Raw genomic sequence first — 25676 nt, forward strand, 5'->3', positions numbered from 1 at the left:
TGAAATCTGCCGACTTGCAGACTTGGAGCAAGTAAGTGTGATCTCGCACCCTCCTCCATGCATTCGTATCCATGGTCTTGGTTGCATGAACAGGGCTTTTGTTCTAACAAATGAAACTTTATAGTTAAAAAATTACAAAACAGATTGCAACTGGTGTCAGTTCTTTCCTAGCTATTTGCTGTTATTAGTATTTAAAAGACTATTCCCATGTGTGGGGTGGGCAACCAAACTGCACTGTTAGAAAATCTTCATAACAAAGGGAATTGGTGGATTGACATGGACCCAAGGTAGAGTGACCTTTCTAGCAGAAGTCAGCATTTTGATAAAGGGCTTGGGAGAGCTCATGGGCAAAATGAATTAAGGCATGTATAGATTCTCATATTTGGATTATTTACATTTTTATGCTCCCCAGACCAACTTCACACAACTTCATAAATATGAAATCTAACTTTTATGGTACTTCATTTCTTGAAGAGAGAATAAAACAGGGAGAGACCAGAATACACAATTATGCTGACCCTATGAATGGCTCCCCAAGGTAACAAAAGAGACTTTGCCACAGAGCCACAATGAGAGAAGTGCATGTCTTTCTGCAGAGTTGGTGTATGCAGTTCAGGGCCCAGTCCTATCCAGGGTTGGCCTTTATGATGCAGGGCCACGGACTCAGCCTCTGCTGCATCCTGTGGTCTGATCAGTGACCAGGCTGGCAAGGAGAGATAAGTAAAGAAAATGTTGACTTACCTCTTCCTCTACTCCCTGGTTCCCTATGGCAGATGTTCCCAAACTTACCACTGTTGGGATGCTCTTGGAACCTGGAAGAAAGTGGCAACAATGTCTCTGTTCCTTGTCTCTGTATGTTTAGCTGGAGTGAGTGTACACCACTGCTGTAGTGGTAAATTTTGAAGTGCAAGGGTTTGTCATGATGCCCCCCATGACCACGTCCCCATAGCCATGCCCCAGCAAGGCTGTGCATCAAAAGAAAATCAACTTTAAATTTCTTGTTTTTTTCATTGGAGTATATAGCACAGAAGCCATTTCCTCTGAAGTCATATTTATGCATCCATCTTGTGTGTATCCATCTTGTGTTTGACTCAAGTTTATGAACTGAGCTTATTTATTTGCTGAGTTTTCACTGAATTCTCAAAGCCTGGGATCTCAAAATGCAAGGAGAACCTTCCTGAGGAACTGTGAACATTTGCTAGGGAAGCTGTGCACTCCTCTCTGAACCCAACCTCCTCAAAGCTGAATGTGTCTCTGTAGATTTGTAAGTCACTGTGGCAGGCATCTTTAAGTCAGGACTGGTAGGATCCAGGTTCAGGATTCTTATGGAGTCCTTATGGGTTGACTGTCCAAGTGAGTCTGCTGGACAGAGGTCTGCAACCTTCATGTAACATGAGTCTTTGCAAGAAAAGTGGCTGTTCTGTCAAGCTAATGAGGTTAATATGAAATTTGGGCTCATTATAGGAAGAAACTGACCATTGTTTTGGACAGAAGGTTTAAAAAGCTGACTCTTGCAAGTCTGCAATCAAAATGGATGTGAGAGGTACAGCTGCAGTGGTGATGACAGTTCTGTAAAATCCCCTCATGAGAAGGCTGCCACATGTATCTGTCTGAAATGACAGATAATGATAAAAACAATTCAGAATATGAAATGCCAGCTCCTTAGAGTCACCACTTCCCCTTACTTCAGCATATGCTCCAACTGTCCCTATTTATCAAGGCAAGTCCCTGTTTTCCAAAATTTGCCGCCCCTATTTTTGAGCTGGGAAAATGCATCACTGTTTTTTTGAGTGAGTTGTAGAATTCTTTGGCATTCTACTGCTTCTTCACAAGCTCTACAGACTAAAGTTAAAATTTCAGAGTGGGGAGTGAATGCATCCACATTGGAACCTACCTTCAGGTGCAGAGACAGCACACAGCTTTAAGTTCCAATTGCTAGAAAGTGACTGTGGGAGAGCAATATTTGCCTGCATGCCCACTGCAGAATCCTGGACGGTGGACTAAAGGGACCTTTGCTGTGGTTCAACAGGGTTCTTCTTACGTTCTGATGCATCTTGTCTGTGGTGTCAGCATGTATCCAGGTGCACATTAATTTCTTATGTTGCTGTGTGGTTTTATGGGCCACCTTGCCTGCCATTCGGCAGAAAAGACAGCAGGTAATTTTTAAAAATAAGTTGATAGTAATATGGTACCGTCCCATTACAGCCTTCATTTCCCATGTTGTAGGTACTAGGCGGATGTACCAGCTGCATAATTTTTAGCACAGCATTCCAAAGTATCTGAGCTGCTATTTCTCAACTAGCAAATGGCAAAGCTAACCAAAGAGTAGGTAGACAATGAGAATGTAAGTGAGGCCCTGTTTAATTAGACTGTTGCATGATTCTAATCAATGTTGGTGTAGATGGTGGTCCATCTAATTAAGCATTCTGCTTCCCACCAGTGGTCAGCCAGATTCCTCCAGAAAGCTCATAAACAGGAGATGAAGTCACTAGTCCTCATCTTTTATTTCTCCCCACCAACAGGTGGCATACTAACCTCTCAAGGTGAAGGTCCATGTAGCCATTGTGATTAGCCACTGATACACTTCTCCATTAAGTGTAATCTTTTTTTTAAAGCTATCTAAACAAGGATAGACAGACAGAATAGAACTGAAAGACAGGTTTTTAAAAATAAGAACAAATATTGTGGCCACACCATTATTTAATAGCCCAGATTAGCAGCTGAATTTACAGAACTTTAAGGATCATCTTCAGGTACGTGCCACAGCAAATTATGTATAACAGTACACTCTTCCAATATATTTCCCTAACCATATGGGAAGTTGTTGCATCATAGCATTTGCCTTCCTTCAGGTATCATCAAGTTGCTGATTTGTAGTTATTTTATAACTGATCAAGATTTACATATTTTCTCCTCTATCATTTGCAGCTAATGATTTCCTAGGAGAGAACAAAATGCTTATTTCAGGTCACTTCCTGCTTAATGACGTCTTTTCTTGTTTAATAATGTCATGTCTGACTTAATAGCAGTACATGGTACTAACAGTGGGGAACTGGCATGCCAAAGCATACTTTGAACATATACTGAGCCATTGTTCTTTTCAGGTTGCTCTTGTCTACAGTGGTTTCTGACAGGGAACTTTCCCAGCCCTACCTGAAGATGTTACATTTCCAACCTTTGACCTGCTGCAGGCAAAACATGTCTTCTAACACTGAGCTATAGCCCCTCACCATATATTTTCCTCCATATGTTCTTAAAAGCATCTGTAATATTTATGTTCTTATATATGGGTCTAGCAGATTTCTATCCAGGTTAGTGATCAGGTCCACATGTGCAACATCAGGTGTTCTAGACCAGTCACTTGGCCCTTTTTGCCTCCCTCTATGAATGAGATGCATGTCCCAGGATTGAGACAATATAAATCTAATTTCCTAGGATTGAGACAATCTAATTAAAGACTAACAAAGATTGAACTATGGATAGGTTGACTTACATCTAAGAACTCTGCAAGATTGTTCAATTTGCAGTTGTGTGGGAGGGTTTACCACAGTTGCAAAATTACTGCTACACCAGTGATATGCCAAGCATGAAAAGTGGCATGTAACAAGATCTCTTAGGAGTTCAGCTTCTGGTGCTCAGAGGTCCAATTTGTTACATGCAAATTCGGAACTGGCTGATGGATATGAGCTCAGATAAATTGTGAGTTGGCCTGAGGCTCTAACTATTCATCGGACATTTGTCGTCTAGTGCTTCTAATATGATGTGTGAATGAACTTGTTATTTTGAAGCATATGTTTGGGTGCACTCTGCTTCCACCCTGGTTTGAGCCTTCTGTTTCTGACAAATCTGACAATTTACATTTTTGTCGTTATATAAACCAAGTTTAATACTTTATAAAAAGAGTAATAGAAAATTTTTATCTTCTTTTTTACAATGATATTTTAAGGTTCAAAATAAATAAAACTAAGGACTTTGACCTTTCAAAATAATCTAAAACTTAACCCATTAATGTAAGCGAATGCACTGAAGCGATGCAGTATCTTTGACTGTTTGAGTCAAGAAACAAGTCCTATGACCAGGCCCATGGAGTTAGTACCCCGAACCTCCAACTCCACCCCAAATTGCTTCTGACTTCAATTCCACAGCCCTGCACAGGGCTCAGGTGGGATTTGAGTTAGAGGTTTTAGGTACTGGCTCCCCAGCCCAGCCTATGCCATTGTTAACATGTTATGGGAAGACTGTATGTAGCATTGTAATAATTCCAAGAGGTCTTCTCCAAAGCATTGCTATTTAGGTGAACATTTTTCCAATATTGATTGATTCTTTGGAAATGATGGAATCAATGCCTAGTTATTAAATAAATGTTGTAAATGTATACAGGAGGGCAGGAGGTTGGGTCTAGAAGGGGGCAGGAGGTCTGGTCTAGAGGATAGAGCCTCCGTTTGCCTGAAGATAACAGCCGAAGGTCGCCAGTTCGAGGCCACCGGCACCGTGAATGGCGAGACTTTGAAGCAGCTGACAAGCCGAGCCGAGTTTTTCCATCTGCTCTTTGGCCACCCTTCAAGTGAGATATGAAGGATTGTCAGCTTGCGTGGGAGGAAACTGGAGGCTAGAATGTGATGCCAGATCATAAAAGGATCCATCTGAAATGTTGTGGTTCTTGAAAGACAGAACCTTCTTCAATTGTAAAAATCCCTATAGGGATTTAGTATAGCCTGCCTGTGTAAACCGCCTTGAAATAAAATCTGAGGAGAAATCTGACGACCATGAAAGGCAGTATATAAATACCATTATTATTATTATCATTATCATTATATTACTTGCACATTCCAGTGCAGAGCAAAATATATCAAAGGCATTAACAGATTTCAGTTGATGCTTGACAAAAAACTGAAGACATTAGATTATAATTCATCTTATCTGTTTTTATTGCATCCTGACCCTGCTTGTTACAATCTCTGCACCAAGGCCACTTTTCACTGAAAGGAATAATTAACGATGTGCTTTTGGAGAAGATTTTTAAAATTCAAATTTAAATTGAGCCTTTACACACATTTCTTATGTTTCGACTTAAGAGCAGCAGAGGATAATCAGGCTGCAATCCTATCCACACTTACCTGGAAGTAAGTCCCATTGACTATGCTGGGACTTGCTTCTGAGAAGACATGCATAGGCTTGGGCTCTCAGGGCCAAATCCTATCCAGCTTTCCAGCACTGTTGCAGCCATGCCAATGGGGTGTGCATTGCAACCTATGGTAGGCAGGTAGTTACGGAGGCCTCCACAAGGTAAGGGAACCTTTAATTCCTTGCCTCGGGGCTGCATTGCAGTTGTATTGGCGCTGGAAAGATCGGATTGGACCCTCAGACAAGTTTTCTCAGGTTTTGGTTTTCTCAGGAGTGGGTTTTCTTTTTTGTTCTAATTGATTTTAGTTATCTTGTGTATCATTGTTATGCATTGTACATTTTATTGTAGAGCTTTGTAAGCCTTCTTGGACATTTGCTTTGGCATGGGAAAGGCAGGATATAAATTTTTCAAATGAATAGAGTAAGTAATAGAGTAAGGGCTTCATCTGAGAAATGGTGTTCCATTAGCACTGGGACCTATTTTTAAAAAGTAACATTCTATCATGATCCACTAGACAAAAAAGGAACTCCTAAGGAATGTTCCCTTCAAATCCTAAAGAATATCATGCAGGGATTCATACTGCCAAGCCCTGTGTAGACAAGGGAATACAGGAAGCCAGCCTGACCAGCAAGGAAGTTGCTTAACAGCAGTAAGCCAAAGAGGGACATGGAAGACTCAAGTGTGATGCTGATGGGGAAACAGGTGTGCTGTATTATGGCTTGGGGATCCAGGAAGCTCTCTCCTGGGCAGACCCATTACCATGAAGGGGAAAAAAGAACTCGGTTGTAGATTATACTTGAGGATATTTATTCAAACTTATTTTGCAAGATCTTTATGGAATATCGTGGTCTTGGGAGCAGTGATAGAACAAAGAATGAGCAAGCAAGAGAGAGAGAGAGTGCCTGTATGGGAAACTCTAGGACTTGTAGTCTGAGGGCCAAACTAATAATAATAATAATAATAATAATAATATTTATATCTCACTTTTCAACAAAAAGTTCACAAAATGGTTCGCAGACAAAGTCAAATAATGAAATGGCTCTACACATAACTACACATCCTACTAATGACATGTTCGGTTCTGAGATCTTTTTTTAAAATCTAATTGCAGCTGAGGGGAGTCAGTTTGGATCAGAATGGCTTTAACCATTTTCCTCTGCTACCATCCTAATCTGGATCAACCCCTAGCTGCTGCTGTTTGCCCCTGGAGGAAAACTTTGTCTGGTGACAAGAAATTGTGGATAGTGGGAGGTTCAAGAGATTACACATTGGGCCCAGAGAAATGTTGTTCAGGCTCTAAGCCTATGTGTACTGTTTGACCCTCTATAAAAGCCTCTAGGGCAGGCATGCTCACTGGTCTGAATGATAAGGGTATTATGCTGCCACAACCTGTGACCCTGACAGTCTCCTGACTTGACAAAGTCTGACAAGCTGCTTCCAGAGTTGGGGACGTATAGTATAGTAATTCATAGTTTTACACCCCACACTGGGAAATACATAAGGCCTTAAGTTCATTCATTTGCTTCTCCAGTTAAGGGATTTCAGGTAGCAGAGCTGAGAATGGTCTCTGAAATCCTGGAGAAATTAAGGAAGGAAGACAATCCACAGTTAGACCATAACAATATTAGGCCGCTCCTTAAGTTCTTTGTATTTTCCATGCAGGTTTCAGTTCTGATGCCTCTCTTCTTGAAATGAACCACTGTAGGCAACAGCTTCTCTTGCCAGATGTAATCAGACCTCCTGTGTGATCTTGCAGCAAAAGGATATATTAATAGCTCTCTATTTAACTATGCTTTACCCTGTAAAATGTCATACACGTTGATGGTTGGATTCCCATCACAGGAAAGGCTCAGGTATTTGTTTCAATGAGAGCATTCATCAAACTTCATCTGAGTGTGCCTCACCAACACTAGGAGCTAACTGCTTTTCCCATCCTCCACCTCCGCCAACCAAACATAAAACAGCAAATCCTTATTGAATTAGTGGTAGATCTCCAGGGAGAAAATGCTTTTTTGTATTTTCCGTTTCCTTCATTTCCTGGTGTATTGTTTCTTTAAATATGTTTATGTATTTTCTGTAAAAATAGTAAAACATTCAAAAACGGAGTTTATCGTGAATTTATACTGTCATGTTGCATAATAGAATCAAGTTAGATATGATGTTGAGATCTGTGATTCAGTTTTTCATCTCTTTAACAACCCCTTCCTATTTGGATGCCACACAGAGAGTGCACTTGTAGCAGTGCAGTGCTACTTGGGAAGCACCCAAGGTTTAGAACTTTGGTGCCTGAGGGAGAGTGCTAAAAGCAGAAGCACTCTGAGGGTTTGAAAGTTAGAACTTGAGCAGCAAGAAGTCAGAGCAATGAGTGAGACACAGCAGACATTCAGAGGGTTGATGCAGGGAGAGCTGAGCTGGAAGTAAGACGGTATGAGATAGAGCGAGAAGTCCATCCTCCCGGCTAGCTTCCTCAGACTTTAATTCATTCTCAAAACACATGATGCAAAGCTATGCAATAGGGGAATTACTGAAGGTTGCTGAAATCTGCACTGCTAAGAAACCTGCTGGCTCTGGCTTGACTGCAATACACATTCCTGAGATATGCGCTTCTTCATATCATCCTCTGTTTACAGGCTCTGGGCTTCAGACTTCGCAACTGGCCCACTCTGGTGTGCCTGAGTGGGGGCGCAGCAGATTTGCCTGCCTGCCGGTTGCCATGTTACCAAGGCTAAGCTCAGCGCCTGTGCACATAAACACTACACGCAGTAACCCCAGCGCGGCATCTATCATGCGCTAAGCCTGTTCACACAATGCTCTGTCACACCAGCACAGCCCTCCCAGTAACGCTGGCTCAACCCTTCCCAGGAATACTAACAGTGTTCATTGAAACCTGACACAGCCATCATTCGTGGAGAGGCATCCAAGCGTGGTGTGTCACTGGTGTGTCACTAGTGTGACATTGGTGTGTCATTGATGTGATGGCATTTCATTATTGTGACATCCAAGGAGCCACTCACTGCACCCGGCCCAACACTGGTAGCTAAAGAAGTGCTGCGGGGGGGTGGGGGGGGAGGCAGGCTGAGGGCCAATGAGTGGCCACCATTAAGGTAATGTCCCCGCCAGGCATTAGGGACAAGCAATACAGCAACAGACACCCCCCAACCTTGGGGTGATCCCCAAGTGTACCACACCCAGACACATGACACAAGGATGTCACAGCACCCCTGCCCTGTACAGAAGCTACTATAATAGCAACAGCAAAGGGACAAAAGCTAGAACCACTAGGAATCCCTACCACTCAGATTTCAGATCCCCTTATCCCACTCATAGAATCACATACATCCAAGGAATACTTATGTGAGCGGAGCAGAGCAAGTTGAGATTAGATTTTCTGGTGTTTTCCCTTTTCCCATTTCTTTTCCTCATTTTCCCCTGTGGGCTTACACCTACCTATGCCAGGTCTGTTGTTGGTGTAATGTTTTCCAGCAAAAGGGGGGGGGGGGTTTGGGATATGCTATGTGTCAACTCCACCTTGTCCTGTCCACATCTGCCCTGTGTTCTTCCCCCACACGTGTCCTCCTTTGATTTTCTCCCTGTTTTGCCCTCCTCACTGGTGGAACTGCACTGTCATCCAAGCTGTGCCAGGGCAGCTTTTTTTGTGGCATTGCACCAGTGTCTATAGCACATCCATTGGTGGCTGGATGTCATTGCCCTGCCATATCTGGAGATAAACTGGTGTATCTTAAAGATAGGATTGGGCTGTAAGTTTCTTTTTAAAGACGCTGTCAAGGGAAGGAAGTGGTTGGATTGACATGGCAGGGAGACTTAGCACTTTTCCCTGTGCTGTTTTCCAGGTAGAAATTGGAATTTTCTCTAACTGAACAAACAGTGACTTGTTGAGACTGGTTTACATTGGGCAAAGTGGCATGGGGGAGGGGTTAAACTCCCTTTCCCCAATATTGCCGTCCTGTTGATATTTGGCCCTGTGTGACTACTTTTAAAACAAATCTTAAAGACACAGGGGATCCAAACATGGATTTCAAGGTCACATCCATGTGACCCTTGGGCCCTTGGGCCACTGCATAACATTTTTGAAATATTGCTGAATTTTGGCATAAAGTCTTTCAGTGAGGTGGGGGGGGCGGGTAAGATGCAGCAGTTTGAGAGAGCAGCATGGAGGTGGAAGGCATTTTAAAGATATTGAAAAGGCTGCTTGATTTTGACCCAGTTTGCTGGGCTGCTCTGATTGGTATTTGGAAGAAAGCAGGAGAGAAACCTAAATTCTTCAGTCTTTGGGAGTTCTGCACAAGGCTAGATTAGACGTCCGAGGAGCCTCTTTTCAGCAAAGTAATTTGCATTCACCCTCCGAACTGTTGAGACAGCACTTCTGCCAGGCTCCTCATATATCAACCTGTTCCTAGCAGTTTCTTCTCAAACTGCTGCTGGACGCCTCTTGGTGTACTCATTCATTACCTCTAAATCCTCCATTGTTAGGATAGCAGCTTTTGCTTTCCTTTCTTCAGCAATCTCTCTCTGCAGCATGGAACCATGTTGTACTACGTGATGCTCCCGGAACAATTGTTTTTCCTAGATTTAGTAATTATGTCTCTTTCTCTGTGTATTCCTACCCCTTCCTCTCCTATTTTCTGTTCCCTGAGTTTAAGTTATACACTTTTGTTTCGCTTCTTTAAAAGGATATCTGCCAAGAAAGTATTTATTTATTTATTTATTTATTTATTTATTTATAGTATGAGACTGGGGACCCCACTGTTGAGCTCACCCCCCGTCCCTATCTGTCTGTGTCTGTTGTCCATTCCCTGCCCCCAGAATGCCCTCCCAGCACTGTTCACTGTAGCCAGATATTCTTATTAGAGATAACAGAGAAAGTTACCTTGAAGCCTGGCACTAGTGACAGCTATTTTAGCGCAGTTGCTAAGAATCTGAGTAGGACTGGCCTTACAAATGGTTGATGTTTACATGCTGATATTTTGTGAAAGCCCTGTTGCCAAGGCAGGGTTGCTGATCTCTCAAAGTGAATGTCTGAACTTTCTGGGGTTTCTTTTGTCTTCCTCATCCATCCTCACTTGTCCTTTGCTTACAGGAACAGCAGGCAATTATTTACACCTGAAGAATGGTTTGATGGAACTTGACCATTGCAAACGTACCTAGAAAATAAGGCGCATAGATCAGAATGTTTTAGATAAACAATGTAGTCAAACCATTAAACTTCACATATGGGAGACTGGATGTGTTGGTTTACAATCATGTCATTTGTTGAGGTTGATTCTATGGTTCATGAGGGCAACAGATGGTTACTGATATGACAAGACTTGTAGATGAGGCAATGCTACTAAAGCAGTGGTGATATTTAGCCTTGAGAGGTGGTTTAACTGAAATATTTGAGTTGATACAGGGAATAGGTAAGCCAATTGACCATTTCCCCTCTCAAGAAGAGCCTCTGTGCTTTCCAAAAATTGATATCTGCAAAATCTTCAGCTGCCACAATATATACACTGAGGGCTCCATCCTCCCCACGCTGCCCTGGGCCCTGTTGGCTGAACACGGCTGATGCAGGGGTCTGGGGAGATGTGGAGAGGGTGGGGAGAAAGCAGGAGGGAGGTGTTTTGGGGTGTGGGGAGGGTGGCTGGCGGGTAAGAACATAAGAACAGCCCCACTGAATCAGGCCATAGGCCCATCTAGTTCAGCTTCCTGTATCTCACAGCGGCCCATCAGATGCCCCAGGGAGCACACCAGATAACAAGAGACCTCCATCCTGGTGCCCTCCCTTGCATCTGACATTTCTAAAACCAGGAGGTTGCACATACACATCATGGGTTGTAACCCGTAATGGATTTTTCCGCCAAAAACTTGTCCAATCCCCTTTTAAAGGCATTTAGGCCAGATGCCATCACTACATCCCGTGGCAAGGAGTTCCACAGACCAACCACATGCTGAGTAAAGAAATATTTTCTTTTGTCTGTCCTAACTCTCCCAACACTCAATTTTAGTGGATGTCCCCTGGTTCTGGTGTTATGTGAGAGTGTAAAGAGCATCTCTCTATCCACTCTGTCTATCCCCTGCATAATTTTGTATGTCTCAATCATGTCCCCCCTCAGGCGTCTCTTTTCTAGGCTGAAGAGGCCCAAACGCCGTAGCCTTTCCTCATAAGGAAGGTGCCCCAGCCCCGTAATCATCTTAGTAGTTCTCTTTTTCACCTTCTCCATTTCCACTATGTCCTTTTTGAGATGTGGCGACCAGAACTGGACACAATACTCCAGGTGTGGCCTTACCATCGATTTGTACAACGGCATTATAATATTAGCCGTTTTGTTCTCAATACCTTTTCTAATGATCCCAAGCATAGAATTGGCCTTCTTTACTGCCGCCGCACATTGGGTTGACACTTTCATCGAGCTTTCCACCACCACCCCAAGATCTCTCTCTTTCGAGCTGCCCTTGGGCTTCCAGGGTGTTCCTGGGGATGGACAGACTGGCAATTTTGCCATATCCTGACTCTGTTCCTAGGTGGCCCAGGACGCTTCTGGGCTGCTTGGGTTTGTGCCACCTTGTTAGGTAGTGCAGTTCCAAGTAGACCCAATGAGGCCGCTGCAGTGCGACACAGGGTAAGGAGAAACATTTCCTCTTTCCTCAGACTGCGTTGCGTTTGGCCCAAAACGTGCTGGATGCAGCGCAGGCCCTCTGACATGCCTGCTTCCAGCATAAGTTAGGATTGTGCTCTGAGACACCCAGGAAAAAGAAAATCCTAAGCCCATTTTTTTTTGAATTTACGATTGAACTCACTTTGCAGACTTTGGCATAAAACCCATACATTTGGCTAAGTAGCCAGAATTTCTGAGGCATTTGGTGGGCTGCTGTGAGATACAGGAAGCTGGACTAGATGGGCCTATGGCCTGATCCAGTGGGGCTGTTCTTATGTTCTTATGTTAGAATGTTGTGAGTAAAAGCATTTTCATTTCGGGCACATGCTTACACTGTGCATTCAGCATGGACACCCTAGGCAGCAAGTAGTTGGAATAGTGAACACACCAGTTGCAGAACACACCAGCTGCATGTAAGACTGCAGCAAAGCACATATATGAGGTTCTTCCAGAGCTAAAGGATTTGTTGACCCCCAAAATGTAGGCGTTATGGCAGCACAGCAAGAAGGCAATGTGGAAGGGGCAGCTGTGGGTGTTGCTGTCACATCTGTTTCCTTATGGAACCTCACCCCATGATAAGGTCACCACCAGAAAAAAAATGTTGGCAACCCTTATTCCCATTAGCCCAGTGGCCTATGTGTCCTGGCCTTTGCCCCCTTAAGGGGCAGGGGCAGCCAGGAGACAGTGGAAGGCAGCAGAGCCATCCTGTGGATCGCGCTGCTCAGGGGGGCTGCAGGGGCTTGGGTGCACTTGTCCAAGCCTCCTGCAGCCTCCCGGGGGTGCAGGGAGCCCTGCGCAACCTTCGGCAGGGCTCCCCAGGTCAGGAAAAGTGAAAGCGGAGCAATCGCGCCCCGCTCCGCAAAACCGGAAGCAGAGCACGATCGCTCCGCTTTCCCTTCTGACGGGGCTACAGGGACTGGGGTGCACCCTCCAGTCCCTGCAGCAGCCGTCCCTGTGTGCGGGGAGCCCTGTGCGAGCGCCTGCAGGGCTCCCCAGGTCAGGGAAAGGGAGAGTGGGGCGATCACGCTGCGCTTCCGCTTTTGCGGAGACAGAGCAGATCGCTCCACTCTCCCTTTCCCTGACCTGGGGAGCCCTGCAGGCACTAGCACAGGGCTCCCCGCACCCAGGGATGGCCGCTGCAGGGACTGGTGAGTGCATCTCAGTCCCTGCAGCCCCCTGAGTGACACGATCCTGGGGATCGTGTTGCTGCCTTCCCCCTGCCCCTGCTGCCTCCCTCCCCCCCGCCCCCACATAGACTTACTGCAGGTTTCAAACTCCCGGAGAGTTTGAAAACTGCAGCAGTAGCCTATTGAGTAATGGGTAAGTGTGCTCATTTGGCAAACAAGATACTCTCTGCATTCTGAATGTCAGCTTTTCCATATTGAACTATGTAACTCACAAGTTATGCCTACAATCAAAGATATGTACGCAACACATGCAATGGAGAGGGGGATGGGAATGGAGGCCAGAACAAAGAGGAGGAATATGCTGTTATTTCATTTGTGTGTACTTAGTTCCTGTGCATAGGGACCAAGGAGTCCAATTATATCCCTCCTAGCGCTGCAGGCTACAGGAGTGCCGAAATGGCCACTGCTGCATTCTGTGGCGCTTGGGAGGCTGCCAGAGGTCTCCTTGGGAGAAGGGGTCATTTTTCCCTTTACCCAAGGAAAGTCCCAGGACCCATGATGGGGCTACTCAAAACCATGCCAGCTAAATCTCTGGCACAGACTTGAGAAGCTCCATGTTGGGCTCTGAGCCCAACACAGAGCATAGCATTCAGTGTTGGAGGCCTCCGCCGGTCCCACCCCCCTCCCATTTCGGCCCAGCCTCCCGTTCTGCCCTCCCCAATGCAGGGACAGCTCCCCCTCCCCAACGACCCGTGCCCACCAGCACTTATTGCCGCCAGCCCCTGGGGCTTCTTCTGCAGTACCAGTGGGATGCTACAGGCCTGCCAGCCAGTTCTGCTCACTCACAGGGTGCCACAAATGTGCTTAATGCACATTTGCGACACCCAGAGCTGGCAGTACGAGCATGCTGCCAGCATTAAGGCCCATAGAATTGGGCTTGCATTTCTCATGGGTTTACCACTTATATCGTTTCAAATCACTTTGACTTGTTTTGTTAGGAGTCCTTTGTTTTAGCCTTATTTTAAAACGTGTATACATTTAAAGCAGCTATTTTCAACCAGTGTGCCGTGGCACATTGGTTTGCCACGAGTAGTCCACAGGTGTGTTGCAGGAGTTTGGGGGTGGGTCATTTGTTAGTAGGGCTATTGGGGGATGTGAGCCCCCCACCAGCAGAGTGGTATGCCTTGTCAATTGTGGTGTGCCTTGACAATTTTAGCACCTCGTCAGTGTGCCATGAAATGAAAAATGTTGGAAATCATTGATTTAAAGCAGGGGTGTCCAAAGTTTTTGGCAGGAGGGCCACATCATCTTTCTGACACTGTGTCGGGGGGGCCGGGGGAAAAAAAGAATTAATTTACATTTAAAATTTGAATAAATTTACATAAGTTTACCTAAATGAATACATTAAAGATGAACTTATATGAATGAATGAAGGTCTTGCAATAGCTCAGGGCCTATAAAAGGCCTTGCACAAAGCAAGTCTCGCCTTTCCTTTGCTGCTGCTACTGCATCACAGACGTGAAACAACAAGCAGTGGAGGGAGCCCTCATACCACAGCTCGCGTGAGAGGTCAAACAGTCGCCCTCATGCTGAGAGCAGTTGCGTCGGGCCAGTGTGGGCTCCAACAAATATCCGGATGGCCAGAGCCTCATTGGAGACTGGGGTCTCCCTGAGGGCCGCATTGAGAGGTCTGGAGGGCCGCAAGTGGCCCCAGGGCTGGGCTTTGGGCAACCCTGATTTAAAGGAATAGGTATAAGCTAATGATTTTCAGCCTTTTTCATTTCATGGTACACTGACAAGGTGCTAAAATTGTCAAGGCACATCATCAGTTTTTTGAAAATTGACAAGGCACACCATGCTGTTGGTGGGGGCTCACATCCCCCAATGGCCCTACTAATAAATGACCCCCCCCGAACTCCCATGGAACATCTGCGGAGCATTCGTGGCACATCAATGTGCCATGGAACACTGGTTGAAAATTTCTGGTTTAAGCAAACAATAAGCATTTGTTGCTATCTCAAATACTCAGATGAGGCAAATGGTAACCAGGGGGGGGAAACATCTTTTTGCACCAAAATATGTCTCTAACTTTCTATAAAATTTTTAAAAGATAGAAAGTACTGTAATTTACAGTTTGCTTGGTTTCAGTCAGGGTAATTTTTTAAAATTGTCTAATGAGAACACATTGTGCTAATTTTCATATGCAGATTCAATTAGCATTTAGTTAATTAGCCTTTACAAATGAGGATTAACTTAATTACATAACACTAACCTCTCAATAACTCTAAAGGGTAGGAAGTCTGCTTTTATTAAATTCAGAAGGCCTATGCGTGTGTGTGTGAAAATCTGAAATGGCACACTCATAAATTAAACAATATTACCCGCAGAGGACAACGTTTTGAGATGATGATCAAAGGAAACAAACTATCTACACGGCTTTAAAAAAAGGCTTGGATACAAATTTACGCACACACAGCTGTCTGCTGACTTCCAGAGCAATTTCTGATTTATGGTGGGATTACTTAATTAAAGAGCTAACAGCTTATGTTTAGGAAAGGAGTGTCTTTATATACACAACATAGAAAGTTCACTGTGTCGAGGGTACATACTGTTGAGATACCATGTATGTCAGTACTATAACCTGCTTCCTGACCCATGGGTCTGAATTCTGAGTTCATTCCCACAAATTCTCAGTTTGAAATGAATAAATTGGGACCAACAACAAGAGCTTGCAAATGTATCCCCAACCCCTAACAGAATGTACTCCAATTTGGGGCTCTTGCCTTCCAGAAACAGGAGCCATTTTTCACCCTTTGGGGCTTGCTAGGGGAGAGAGAGAGAAAAGGAGAGAGTTTCAGGAGAGAAAAGAGCATACGGGTGAGATTACCAGCCCTGAACCCTGCTGTATAATGGAGCGTGTGAGTCTACCACAAAACGTTTTTTTTTCCCTTTCTCATTTTTCCTTCCTCTGGAAAAGTAAGAGGGTAGATTTTTTAGCTCATGGTGCTCTCCACACAGCCCTTTTACCCCCCCCCCTTTTACTATACTATAAACTACTTAGGGATTTGATTCCCTCACTTACCCCACATTTTCCCCTTGCAACTGAAACTCAATTCCCCTTAAAATTCTCTGGCTCCTGGAAGACACTGAACCTTCTTCTCATCAGATCTTTTTGAACTTATACGAACGAATGTTTTCTTGAACCTAATTTAGTATTAGCAGGAATAGAACTTATGAGGCTCATGAAGACATCCCCTCCCCATAATAGCATGAAAATTCTTAGCTCTGGGGCTACATGAATTGCTTCCTGCTACTGGTAATCAGGTATTTGATCAGGTAGATGAGGATCAAAAGGACAGAGGCAGAAGATATGGTCAAGGGCAGGTTCTTATGAAGGCAAGGTAGGAGAAATCCGTGATGGTACTCAGTAGAATGAGTTGCTCAGACAGAGAAGCTGGGTTGGATGTAAGCACATTCTCAGGCAGGGGTGTCAAACTCGTTTCATACTAAGGGCTGAACAGCATTCATGATGACTGCTGAGGGCTGGAAGTGATGTCATTAGGCAGAACGTGATGTCATTATTCAAGATATGGGAGAGCCAATTTTCATGTGGGCTGTCCTTATAGCAGTAACATCTCAGCACTGCTCAGCCGCTGAGAGTCTGAGGGCCAGATAAAAAGCTTCCACGGGCTGCATCCGGCCCCTGAGCCTTATGTTTAACACCCCTGGATTAGACTGTCTTTTAATTCTTCCCTAGGGCTCAACACTCTAGCACTGCAGTCAAAAGCCAAATGAAGCCTTGACAGAAACCAACTGATTGCCTAATTCTTTGCTCCTTCTTTTTTCACCCTCTTCTGAAACAGAGTTGTTTCTCTTCTACTCTTCGCCCCCCCCCCCCCAAAAAAAAAGAAAACTTCCCTGAACTGCTGGAGTTTTCAGTTCATCCATGACTTGCTGACTGCTCCAGTCTGTGGCAAAGTAGGCAATTGGAATCGTTTACTAGTCAGCAGCATTGCTAATGCATGCTTTGGGGACGTATTTCTCATAAAGAAATGGATACAACAAAGAACCGGATTCATGCTGAGGACCCACCCCAAACCCCTCAGGTAGGTCAAAACCCACCTGAAATGCTCAGTACACACCCAAGACACCAAAGATGCATCAGGACCCACCTGAAATGCTCAAGTCTGCTGAGTCCCGACCCACCTGGTGGGTCTTGGGTGGGTCCTGACATTTCTGGTGGTTCCCGATGCACCTACTCGTGAGGGTCCTGAGCATTTCTGGTGGGTCCTGACCTACCAGGTGAGTTTCATGCGAGCCCTGAACATTTCTGCTCAGTCCCGACCCACCTGGTGGGTGCTGGGTAGGCCCTGAGGATTTTTGGTGGGTTTCTGACAGGTCCTGAGCATTTCCGGTGGGTCCTGGCCCCCCTGGTGGGTCTCAACTAAGCCCTAAGCATTCTGGTGGGTCCAGGACCTGCTGATAGGTCTTGGGCAGGCCCTGAGCATTTCCAGTGGTTCCCGACCCACCTGATGGGTTTCAGACATGTCCTGAGCATTTCTGGTGGGAGTTTTGGGGAATTGAGAATCAGGCAGAAGGTACTCTTGCTGTTTGTCCCCCTATCCGCACCCACCCACCGGGGAGCTCTCTTTTCAAGTGAATCCTCACAGGCACAGAGCCTTCTGGGGTGATCTTTGGGGAAGCCTCTTTAGTGAAAGCATCTCTCCGCACAAGGCTCTATGTACTCAGCCTGTCAGCAAGTTGCCGTGGGTCGAACAGCCAAGCTTCCCACCAGGTGCTGTGGTTCAGATAAAATCATCTGGGGGGTGAGAAGTAGCTCCCTGATCGGGGTTTGGAGACTCCTGTACTATCCCTTTCTCACCAGCATGAGAGTGCACTAGAACCCTATGGGCTCATTTTCTTTTACCTCAACTCATACTTAGTTTCAGTGTGTTGTTTGAAAATACATATTTAGAACATTTTAGATATTCAGTGGAATAATGCATCATAATGCAACTAAAACATTTCTTTGGCAAATGTATGCTTTGTCACTTAGTGTATGCCTTGTGTCACTTCCTAGGGCATTTTTTTTTTCCTTTCAGCGACTACTGCCAGCTCTATTAACTGCTGTTTCAGTACCTCTGGAGATTCAACTTCCACTCTTCACAATTTCAGCTGAATATCTTGCAGTTCATTGGGAATCACAAATATGAAGAACTTCATTGCTTTTACTAAATGCTCCAGAAAAAATTTAAGCAGATTAATGAAAGACATCCGTGGTTCTTAAACTTAAGGGGCTGCTGTTGGCTTGCTCTTTTGACTACCACATTTTCTTTACTTAAGACTGTAATACAGGAGAAGGCTTAAAAGGTACTTTCTCTAATTGCTTCCCAACCCAAATCCTTTCTTCTGGCTCCAATCATTGTCCTTCTATTTTTTTTTTATTATTCCACTGCAGCCATTTCTATGGCTGAAAGCGCAAGCTGTGTTTCAGTATGGGCTTTAAAATGTACACTGGAAAGCAACTGGCCTCCTAAGTGTGGAGTGAAAACTAATTAAAAAATATTTGCATCTTCACTGCTCCTCCTCCATTAATTTCATTATGGTCTCAAGGGTCACCCTTAAAGGACGTCAGGGATCAATATTTATGTATGTATTAAACTTTCATCTCACTTTTTTGTTTAAAAAAGTTCTGGGCAGCAAACAACAAAATGGAACAATATCACAAGAAAATAGTGAAAGGTGAATTTTATCTGTCTGTCTGTGATGTTTGAACCAACAATATACATGCATACAGGTTTTCCACTGAATTATTGTGAGTTACCTCCCGGCAAAGTTTTGATCAGCTAGCGGAGACTAGGACTGCTTCAGAAAGCAAGGTTGAAGTAGAGTTTACAGTGATGTCCATTATTCAAGGTATACAGGATTCAATCAAAGACAATTGCTAGATTACAGCTGGAGTCAAGATATATGTTGTGTCACTTCCAGGCTGCTGGCATATAAGATCATAATTCAAATGCCAATAAATAGGAACCAGGTCATATCTGTACCATAAAATGGGTGTAATCTTAAAAACCAGCTATGCCAGCAATTCTCAAACTCCCAGGGAGCTTGAGAACTGCTGTAAGTGCGTGCGGGGGAGCGGGGAAGGCAGAAGGGGTGGGGGGAAGGCAGAGATGCATTCTCCAGGATTGCGTTGCTAAGGGGGGCCCTGGGGCTAGCATGTACTTACCAGTCCCTGCAGCAGCCTCCCGGAGGTGCGAGGAGCCCTGTGTGACCCTCCGCAGGGTCAGAAAATGAACCTTCAGAAATTGAAAGTGGAGCAATCGCACCCCCCTCTGGTTTGCAATCGCAAACCAGAAGTGGGGTGCGATCGCTTCACTTTCAATTTCAAAAGCTTGGAGAGCACTGTGGAGGGTCACGCAGAGTTCCCAGCACCCCCGGGAGGTTGCTGTAGGGACTGGTAAGTACATGCCAGCCCCTGCGCCCCCCCCTTAGTGACATGATCCTGGGGACCGTGTCTCTGCCTTCCCCCTGCCCCTTAAGGGGGCAGAGTCCAGGGCCCTCAGGCTGGTTTATCACGATGCCCATTTGAGAACCACTGAGCTATGCTAAAGTAGTGCTCAAGGGTTCTCTTGCTCTAAGAAAATAGCATGAAAAGAAAACCAAGACAACCTTAATAACCTCTTACATGCATGTGAAATGAAACATTCATGAAAAGTCTGTCAAAGCATTTTTTACTGTTCCACTTTTGGAAGTACCAGCCAGAGATGACTGCTGTGCAGAAGAATGAGTGCCTTGTCCCACAGTTGTGCTATTCTTCCCCAAGTTGTATCTTGGGCAACTGCACAGCCCCATCTTGTCCACTGGTGCACCATCTCCACTTCCAGTAGGGTTGGACCAGGTGGCGCATTGCCACATGGTGAGCACGGCAGTGGGAGAAAGTGCTTCCTGCCATGCTGTGAAGTACCATTCGTGGTAAAGTATCTAAACCAGCCATTTTCAACTTTTTTCATCTCATGCCACACTGACAAGGTGCTAAAATTGTCAAGGCACACCATTGGTTTTTTGACAGTGGGAAAGATACACCACCCTGCCAGTAGGGGGCTCACATCTCCCTATGGCCCTACTAATATATGACCCTCCCCTTAGACTCTGGCGACATACCTGTGCTGTAGCGCAGTGATTGAAAATGGCTGTTCTAGACACATACTGATTATTCATACACGCAGGAACCCTACAACTTGTTGTTGGGAGGCTTGGCCAGTATTCAGTCTCATTTCACCCTCATGTGTTATTTGAATACAGTGATTTTCAATCTTTTTCATCTCCTGGCACACTGACATGGTACTAAAATAGTCAAGGCACACCATCAGTTTTTTTTTTACCATTGTCAAGGCACCCCATGCTGTTGGTGGGAGGTTACATCCCCCAATGGCTTTACTAATAAATGACCCTTCACAAAACTCATGCAGCACACCTGCAGACCATTCATGGCACACCAGTGTGCCACGGCACAGTGGTTGAAAATGTCTGGAATACACAGACAGACAGACAGACAGACAGACAGGGCCTATCTGAGTGTGAAAGTACCTGAGCAGCTCTTTGGGACCCAGGGATTGCTAATGAACCACCCAAGGACATGACTGAGAGGTGCATCACAGTCTCCCTTTCAGTGTGGCAGCAGTTGCTGGAACATGTTTTTCTGATAAAGCTGTGCGGCTATTGGGGAAGGGGGGCTGCCTGCTGTGATTACATGGGAAGTAGAATATATGGGGGTGTTGGTGGAGTAACTTTCCTACCCCTTGCTTTACAACACAGAGAGGAGTCTGACTTTGAATGATGGTTGTAAAATAATGGAAGGTTCAGATCTGTTTGAGTGAAGAACAAATTGCCATGCTCTGACATCTCTTTATGTTCATACAGGGCTATTGGGACGCCCACAGCAAACTGATAAATGAGTATGGACCTGCTTGCGGGTAAGTGACATTCAGCCTCTTTTTGTGGTTGCTACTGCTTTTCTAGTTTTTATTTCTAGCTTGTGTGGGTTTAGTACTGATCTCTGGGCATGATCTCAGCACCATCTAGGGTTTGCAGGAAGGCAATATGGCAAGAGAACCAGGATCTCTGAGCCGTGTTTGAATTCCCCAAAATTAGGGGCAGTTCCAAACCTATGTTTTAAGTCTTCCTCTGTGTCATTTTCAGATGTGGAATGCCTCTGATAACATCTGTGTAAATGCAGCCCTTAGCTTTATAGTATCACTTATTTGTTTTACACTTATTTTAGCCATCTTTGCAATAGAGTTGCACTAGGGAAAGGCTCTTGAAATGCAATAGATAGGAAGGGAGGCAGGAGTGAAGGAAGAACTCCAACTCCCATGTCTTTCTACTTCTTCTGCATCCCTCCACCCCACCTTATTCAGTCACACTCTCATCTCCCTCCCTGAAAATTCCCCTAGCACTGTTTCCCTCCAAGTGCTAGTTTTCCATCTCTCTCCACAGCTTCACTTTTTGGTTATAGGAATGAATGGCAACCATTAATTTAGTATGTAAGATAAATTGGAGAGAAGCACTCTGGTTAGGGATAATATTAGGCTGAAGGCTAAACCTGATTCCTCCCCTTCCCCCATGTCTCCAACCATTGAGAATCAAGCCTGGTCTTTTCTCCATAGACTCATCTTGGTTTCTATTTCTTAGTCACAGTACAGTGTGAGTGAATATTAGGAACTTACAACCCAGTCTTAAACTTTGCTGGTGAAGCTTGGCCAAATGGCCTGAACTGCATCCTATGCAGCTTTGGAGGCACCTGGAAGTCACCACGGGTTAAGGGGATATTTTTCTCCTTACTCCTATGTAAGACTGAAGCCACCCCATGGGGCTACTCAGATCTTTACCAGCTTTTCAGCTGGAGCAAATCCAGGAAGCTTGTGTAGGACTGCCTGGGCAAAGAGTGGTGTTAGGATGCAGTAGAAGAGGCCATTTCTGTCCCCTTCCCAGAACCAATCCTCCCCCCATTCTGCTCTCTCCCCCACCATGGAACCATCCCCTGCCCAGAACCAGGAATAGATTCTGGCATAAGTGCCGGATCCTGGCCCCACCACCAGCTCATGGGCCCACCAGCCACCTGCCCTCCCCCACCCTGAAATGCCTCCTCTCCACCCTCCCCATCCCCCCCAGACCACCACACTGACCTGACTCAGCCAGCGCAGGCTTACTTTTTTTTGTCAACTGAGCAGGGCTCACATCAGCCTCCTTGCTCTCCCAGTGGCGTAAACGTACTTCACGGCACTTTTGCGACACCAGTGGACTATCGCAAGGGACTTGCGCTGGCCCATAATCACTTGTGCGTTGTGCCCTGAGGCTCAGAGATTCGGATTGTGCAAGTAAAGGTGCCTAGGACTACAGTCTCTTTGTTGTCAGAAACTCTTGTTGATCTCCTATGAATTAAACAGAGAACTACCAGAAGACCCCTTCTACTTTCTACCTGCCCCCAGTGTAAACTACTGTACATGCAGTGGTGCATACCATCATTCATCAAAGTAATAAGATCTGGTTATTTTACCCAGTTTTAGTGTATCTGCCAGTGTTTGAAAACTCCAGACTGGGTGGTATTCTGTCTTACCTCTGTATGACCTGGAGATTTCCGCTATGTGTATCTGATTTGCTATCTCAGCACTCCATGCTTAAATGAAACCAACAGAACAAGGGAACTGCTATTTTAAAGATGTAAATACTCAGGTGCCATGCTCAGATGTCTATTGCAAACTTTAATTTAGCCAAATTTCAAAACTGTGCACTGGATTTCATTCCAATCTGTTGAATTCTAATCTAGATTAATGTGCAGATGGTGTCTTGTAAAAGCTTCTCTGGCTGGCCTTAGTTGACTCAAGCAGCTGAACATTTGCAAGGAACTGTACTAGCATCAGACCCAAGGTGACCTGATGTCATAATCAGAAAAGATGACAAGATATCCCAAAATATAGGACATTCAAAAAAATGTAGTTTTATGTATCATTACATATTTTCTAACACTTACATATTGATTTCGGGCGCAATCCTATCCTGTGCTGGAACAGGTAAGCCAGGAGGCTTGCGCTGTATCCAGTGCAGGGTAGTGGCCATAAGCAGTTCAGCCAGAGGCAAGGGGAAACATTTCCCCTTACCTCCAGGTAAGGGCTGTTGGCCCCTATGGGTCTCCTCAGACTTGGCCCCTATGGGTCTCCCCTATGGGTCTCCCCTATAGGTCCCCTATGGGTCCCCCCTATGGGTCCCCTCAAGAGGCGGCGCAAGTTCAAGGAGAGTGTAGCGGCTTGGAGCTGCTGTGCTCCACCCCCAGGGCCGCACACTGCCCGCCCTCCGCCCGCCCAGGAATGCCTCCCTCCTGCCTCCTCCCTGCCTCCCTCACAGCCTTACATCCAAGCTGATGCAAGGCACTCAGAGGAAGCCGCCACAGAGGCTGGATTCAGCCTCCGTGTGTCAGTGCACCTCCATTCACCGATGTGGCTTCCTCCTGAGGAGGCGCAAATGTGCCTTATGGCACATTTGCAACCCTCCAGGGCCGGCACAATTGACTTGCATCGGCACATGGGCACCTTTGGATTGTGCCCTTCATGTATTTAATTTAAACTCTGTTACTTATTATTAAATTTAAAACTTTATTAGTAATTTTAAAAATTACTAATAATTTTAATAATTACAACCACAATAAAAAATATGTAATTTTAATAATTACAACCACAATAAAAAACCAGAAAACAACACAAACCACCACCACAAAACTAAACAACCAAAATAATACAGCTACTGGAGAGCTGATGGGATGGGCAACACAATGCCCTTTACTGGGGTGCGCAGATCCACATGTAACCTGGTAGGAAAAAGTTGTGAGTAGAGTGTCTTTACGCATGTGCAGAGGGGTTCACGGGGTTTTTTATTTTATTTTAGAGTGCATTTGGCAACAGTTAGGAATATAAGAACTACACTGAGGTTGCAATCCTGTGCACACTTTCCTGGGAACAGGCCCCCCTGAACTCAGTGGGACTTACTTCTGAGTAGAGATGCCTAGGATTGTGCAGACGGCCAGTCCTTGCAACTCCTGATGACCTGCCACAATCCTCACACACCCCCCCCCCCCAAAAGCTGTCCTCCTTTTCATGGATAGCATCACACCAGCCAGCCTGGCTGTCTCCTAGTTCCGTAGGAGAAGAAGTGCCAGGCTTTGCAGTACCTCCCTGCAGCAGCCCCTCTAGCCTGTTTATATCTACAAGGGGAAAAGGAGGGCAAGGAGGAGTTGCACTTTCACTTTGGCTGCCCAGGAAAAAAGCAGACCTAAGAGAGGGGGAGCTCATGGCACAGACCTTGGCCGCAGGACGAGCCAACTGACTGGTCTCATAACTGAAATGACAGGTGTACATACTGGCAGATTAAATGTTGGGCCCAGTTGTCAGCCTTGCCTCTTCCCATGTATCTCTGGAAGAATATCTCCATGTCTCTTTCTTTTAGAGTTTTTACAAGCACTGTATGAAGGTTCATGTGTTTTATGTTTGCATTTTTCTTCAATAATTTAGAAGAGGTTTGAACAAAACAAAACAACACACATGCATCTCTCCAAATGTTTGGAGCAGGTGGATTTCATGGGGACATCATACCAGGTGAGGTGACCAAACTGTACCTACCATGTACTGCCAACTTTTGCCTCCAACTTCCTCTTGCTCTTAGAGAGGAGTGGCATATTTGGACTGCATGCAGTGAGGGGACTTCCAGAGCAGTCTTGCTTTTCCAAGCATATGGTGGTTATCTTCACCCATTTTTGTCTGGCCCATAGGTGTACACATTTGGTCCCTGTTGCGTTTATGTAACATTGGGCAGAAATGACTTAATTAACTTGCAGAGAAGCTCAAGTGAGAAGCTGTGAGGCAATTTGAAGCTCACTTTGTGCAAAGCTCACTGGAGTCATCTTAACTCAGGGGTTGTATGAAATATTTTGATATGCTGTATTTCAAGAATAGCACAGTAATTTTGTGTGGCACGTTCGTTTAAACTGATCAGAGTGAAAGTAACTGTGTGATCATAGGCAGAATCAATAGCAAATGAGACAGGGAGGGGATAACACTCCAATATTGTAAAGGCTAAAGAAACTGAGCTGGATATTCTGGGTATATAGTGAATTACATCAGGTGGGAAGAGAATGATAAAATTGTCCATGTACATGTGGAAAATTCTCACTCAGGTTTTTATGGTTATTAGAAATTGCATGTGCATTTTCTAGCATTTACATTTTGAATTTGATACAGTAGTTCAGTTTTAAGTTTTGAGTGACTAGTTTTATCGGGTAGATTTCAGTGTTTTATAAGTTTGTGTATATTAGTATTCAGTGATGATAAAGCTTGGCCAGAATTAAAAAATACAACACTCAAATGTCATATTTCTGTGATCCTAAATACCAAACGTTCCCAAGGGGTACATGTGTAATCATTTTAAGCCCTTTCTGATGAGGAAGACAAACATGTTAATTATTTAAGTGCAATTTTCTGGGTACTGCAATATTTTAATTAGTGCTGAAATGTTGGGAAGGAAATTCTCATTCAGTTCATTAGGCTATCTTCCAATGCATTTGTATATGATATGGATTTTGTATATCATAAAAAGCAATGGAGGGGCTACTCATGGATTGTGGTTTTTTAACATCTGCCAGCTCCCAAGTTCACTTCTGTCTTCTCCCCCAGTCAGTAGCGTCACTAGGATTTGCATCACACAGTGCGGGAGGCC

General features: G+C 44.9%; 1 protein-coding gene across 1 annotated transcript in view; it reads left to right on the forward strand.

Moving 5' to 3' along the window:
• Window positions 1-25676, forward strand: part of TBXAS1 (thromboxane A synthase 1) — a 206770-nt gene that overhangs the window by 14849 nt on the left and 166245 nt on the right. Inside the window, exon 3 of the mRNA XM_066634456.1 lies at window positions 20835-20887. Coding sequence (XP_066490553.1) covers window positions 20835-20887 — 53 coding nt within the window. The remainder of the gene's footprint in view (window positions 1-20834; window positions 20888-25676) is intronic.

This window comes from Tiliqua scincoides, chromosome 7, assembly GCF_035046505.1.
Source record: "Tiliqua scincoides isolate rTilSci1 chromosome 7, rTilSci1.hap2, whole genome shotgun sequence".
Lineage (NCBI taxonomy): Eukaryota > Metazoa > Chordata > Lepidosauria > Squamata > Scincidae > Tiliqua > Tiliqua scincoides.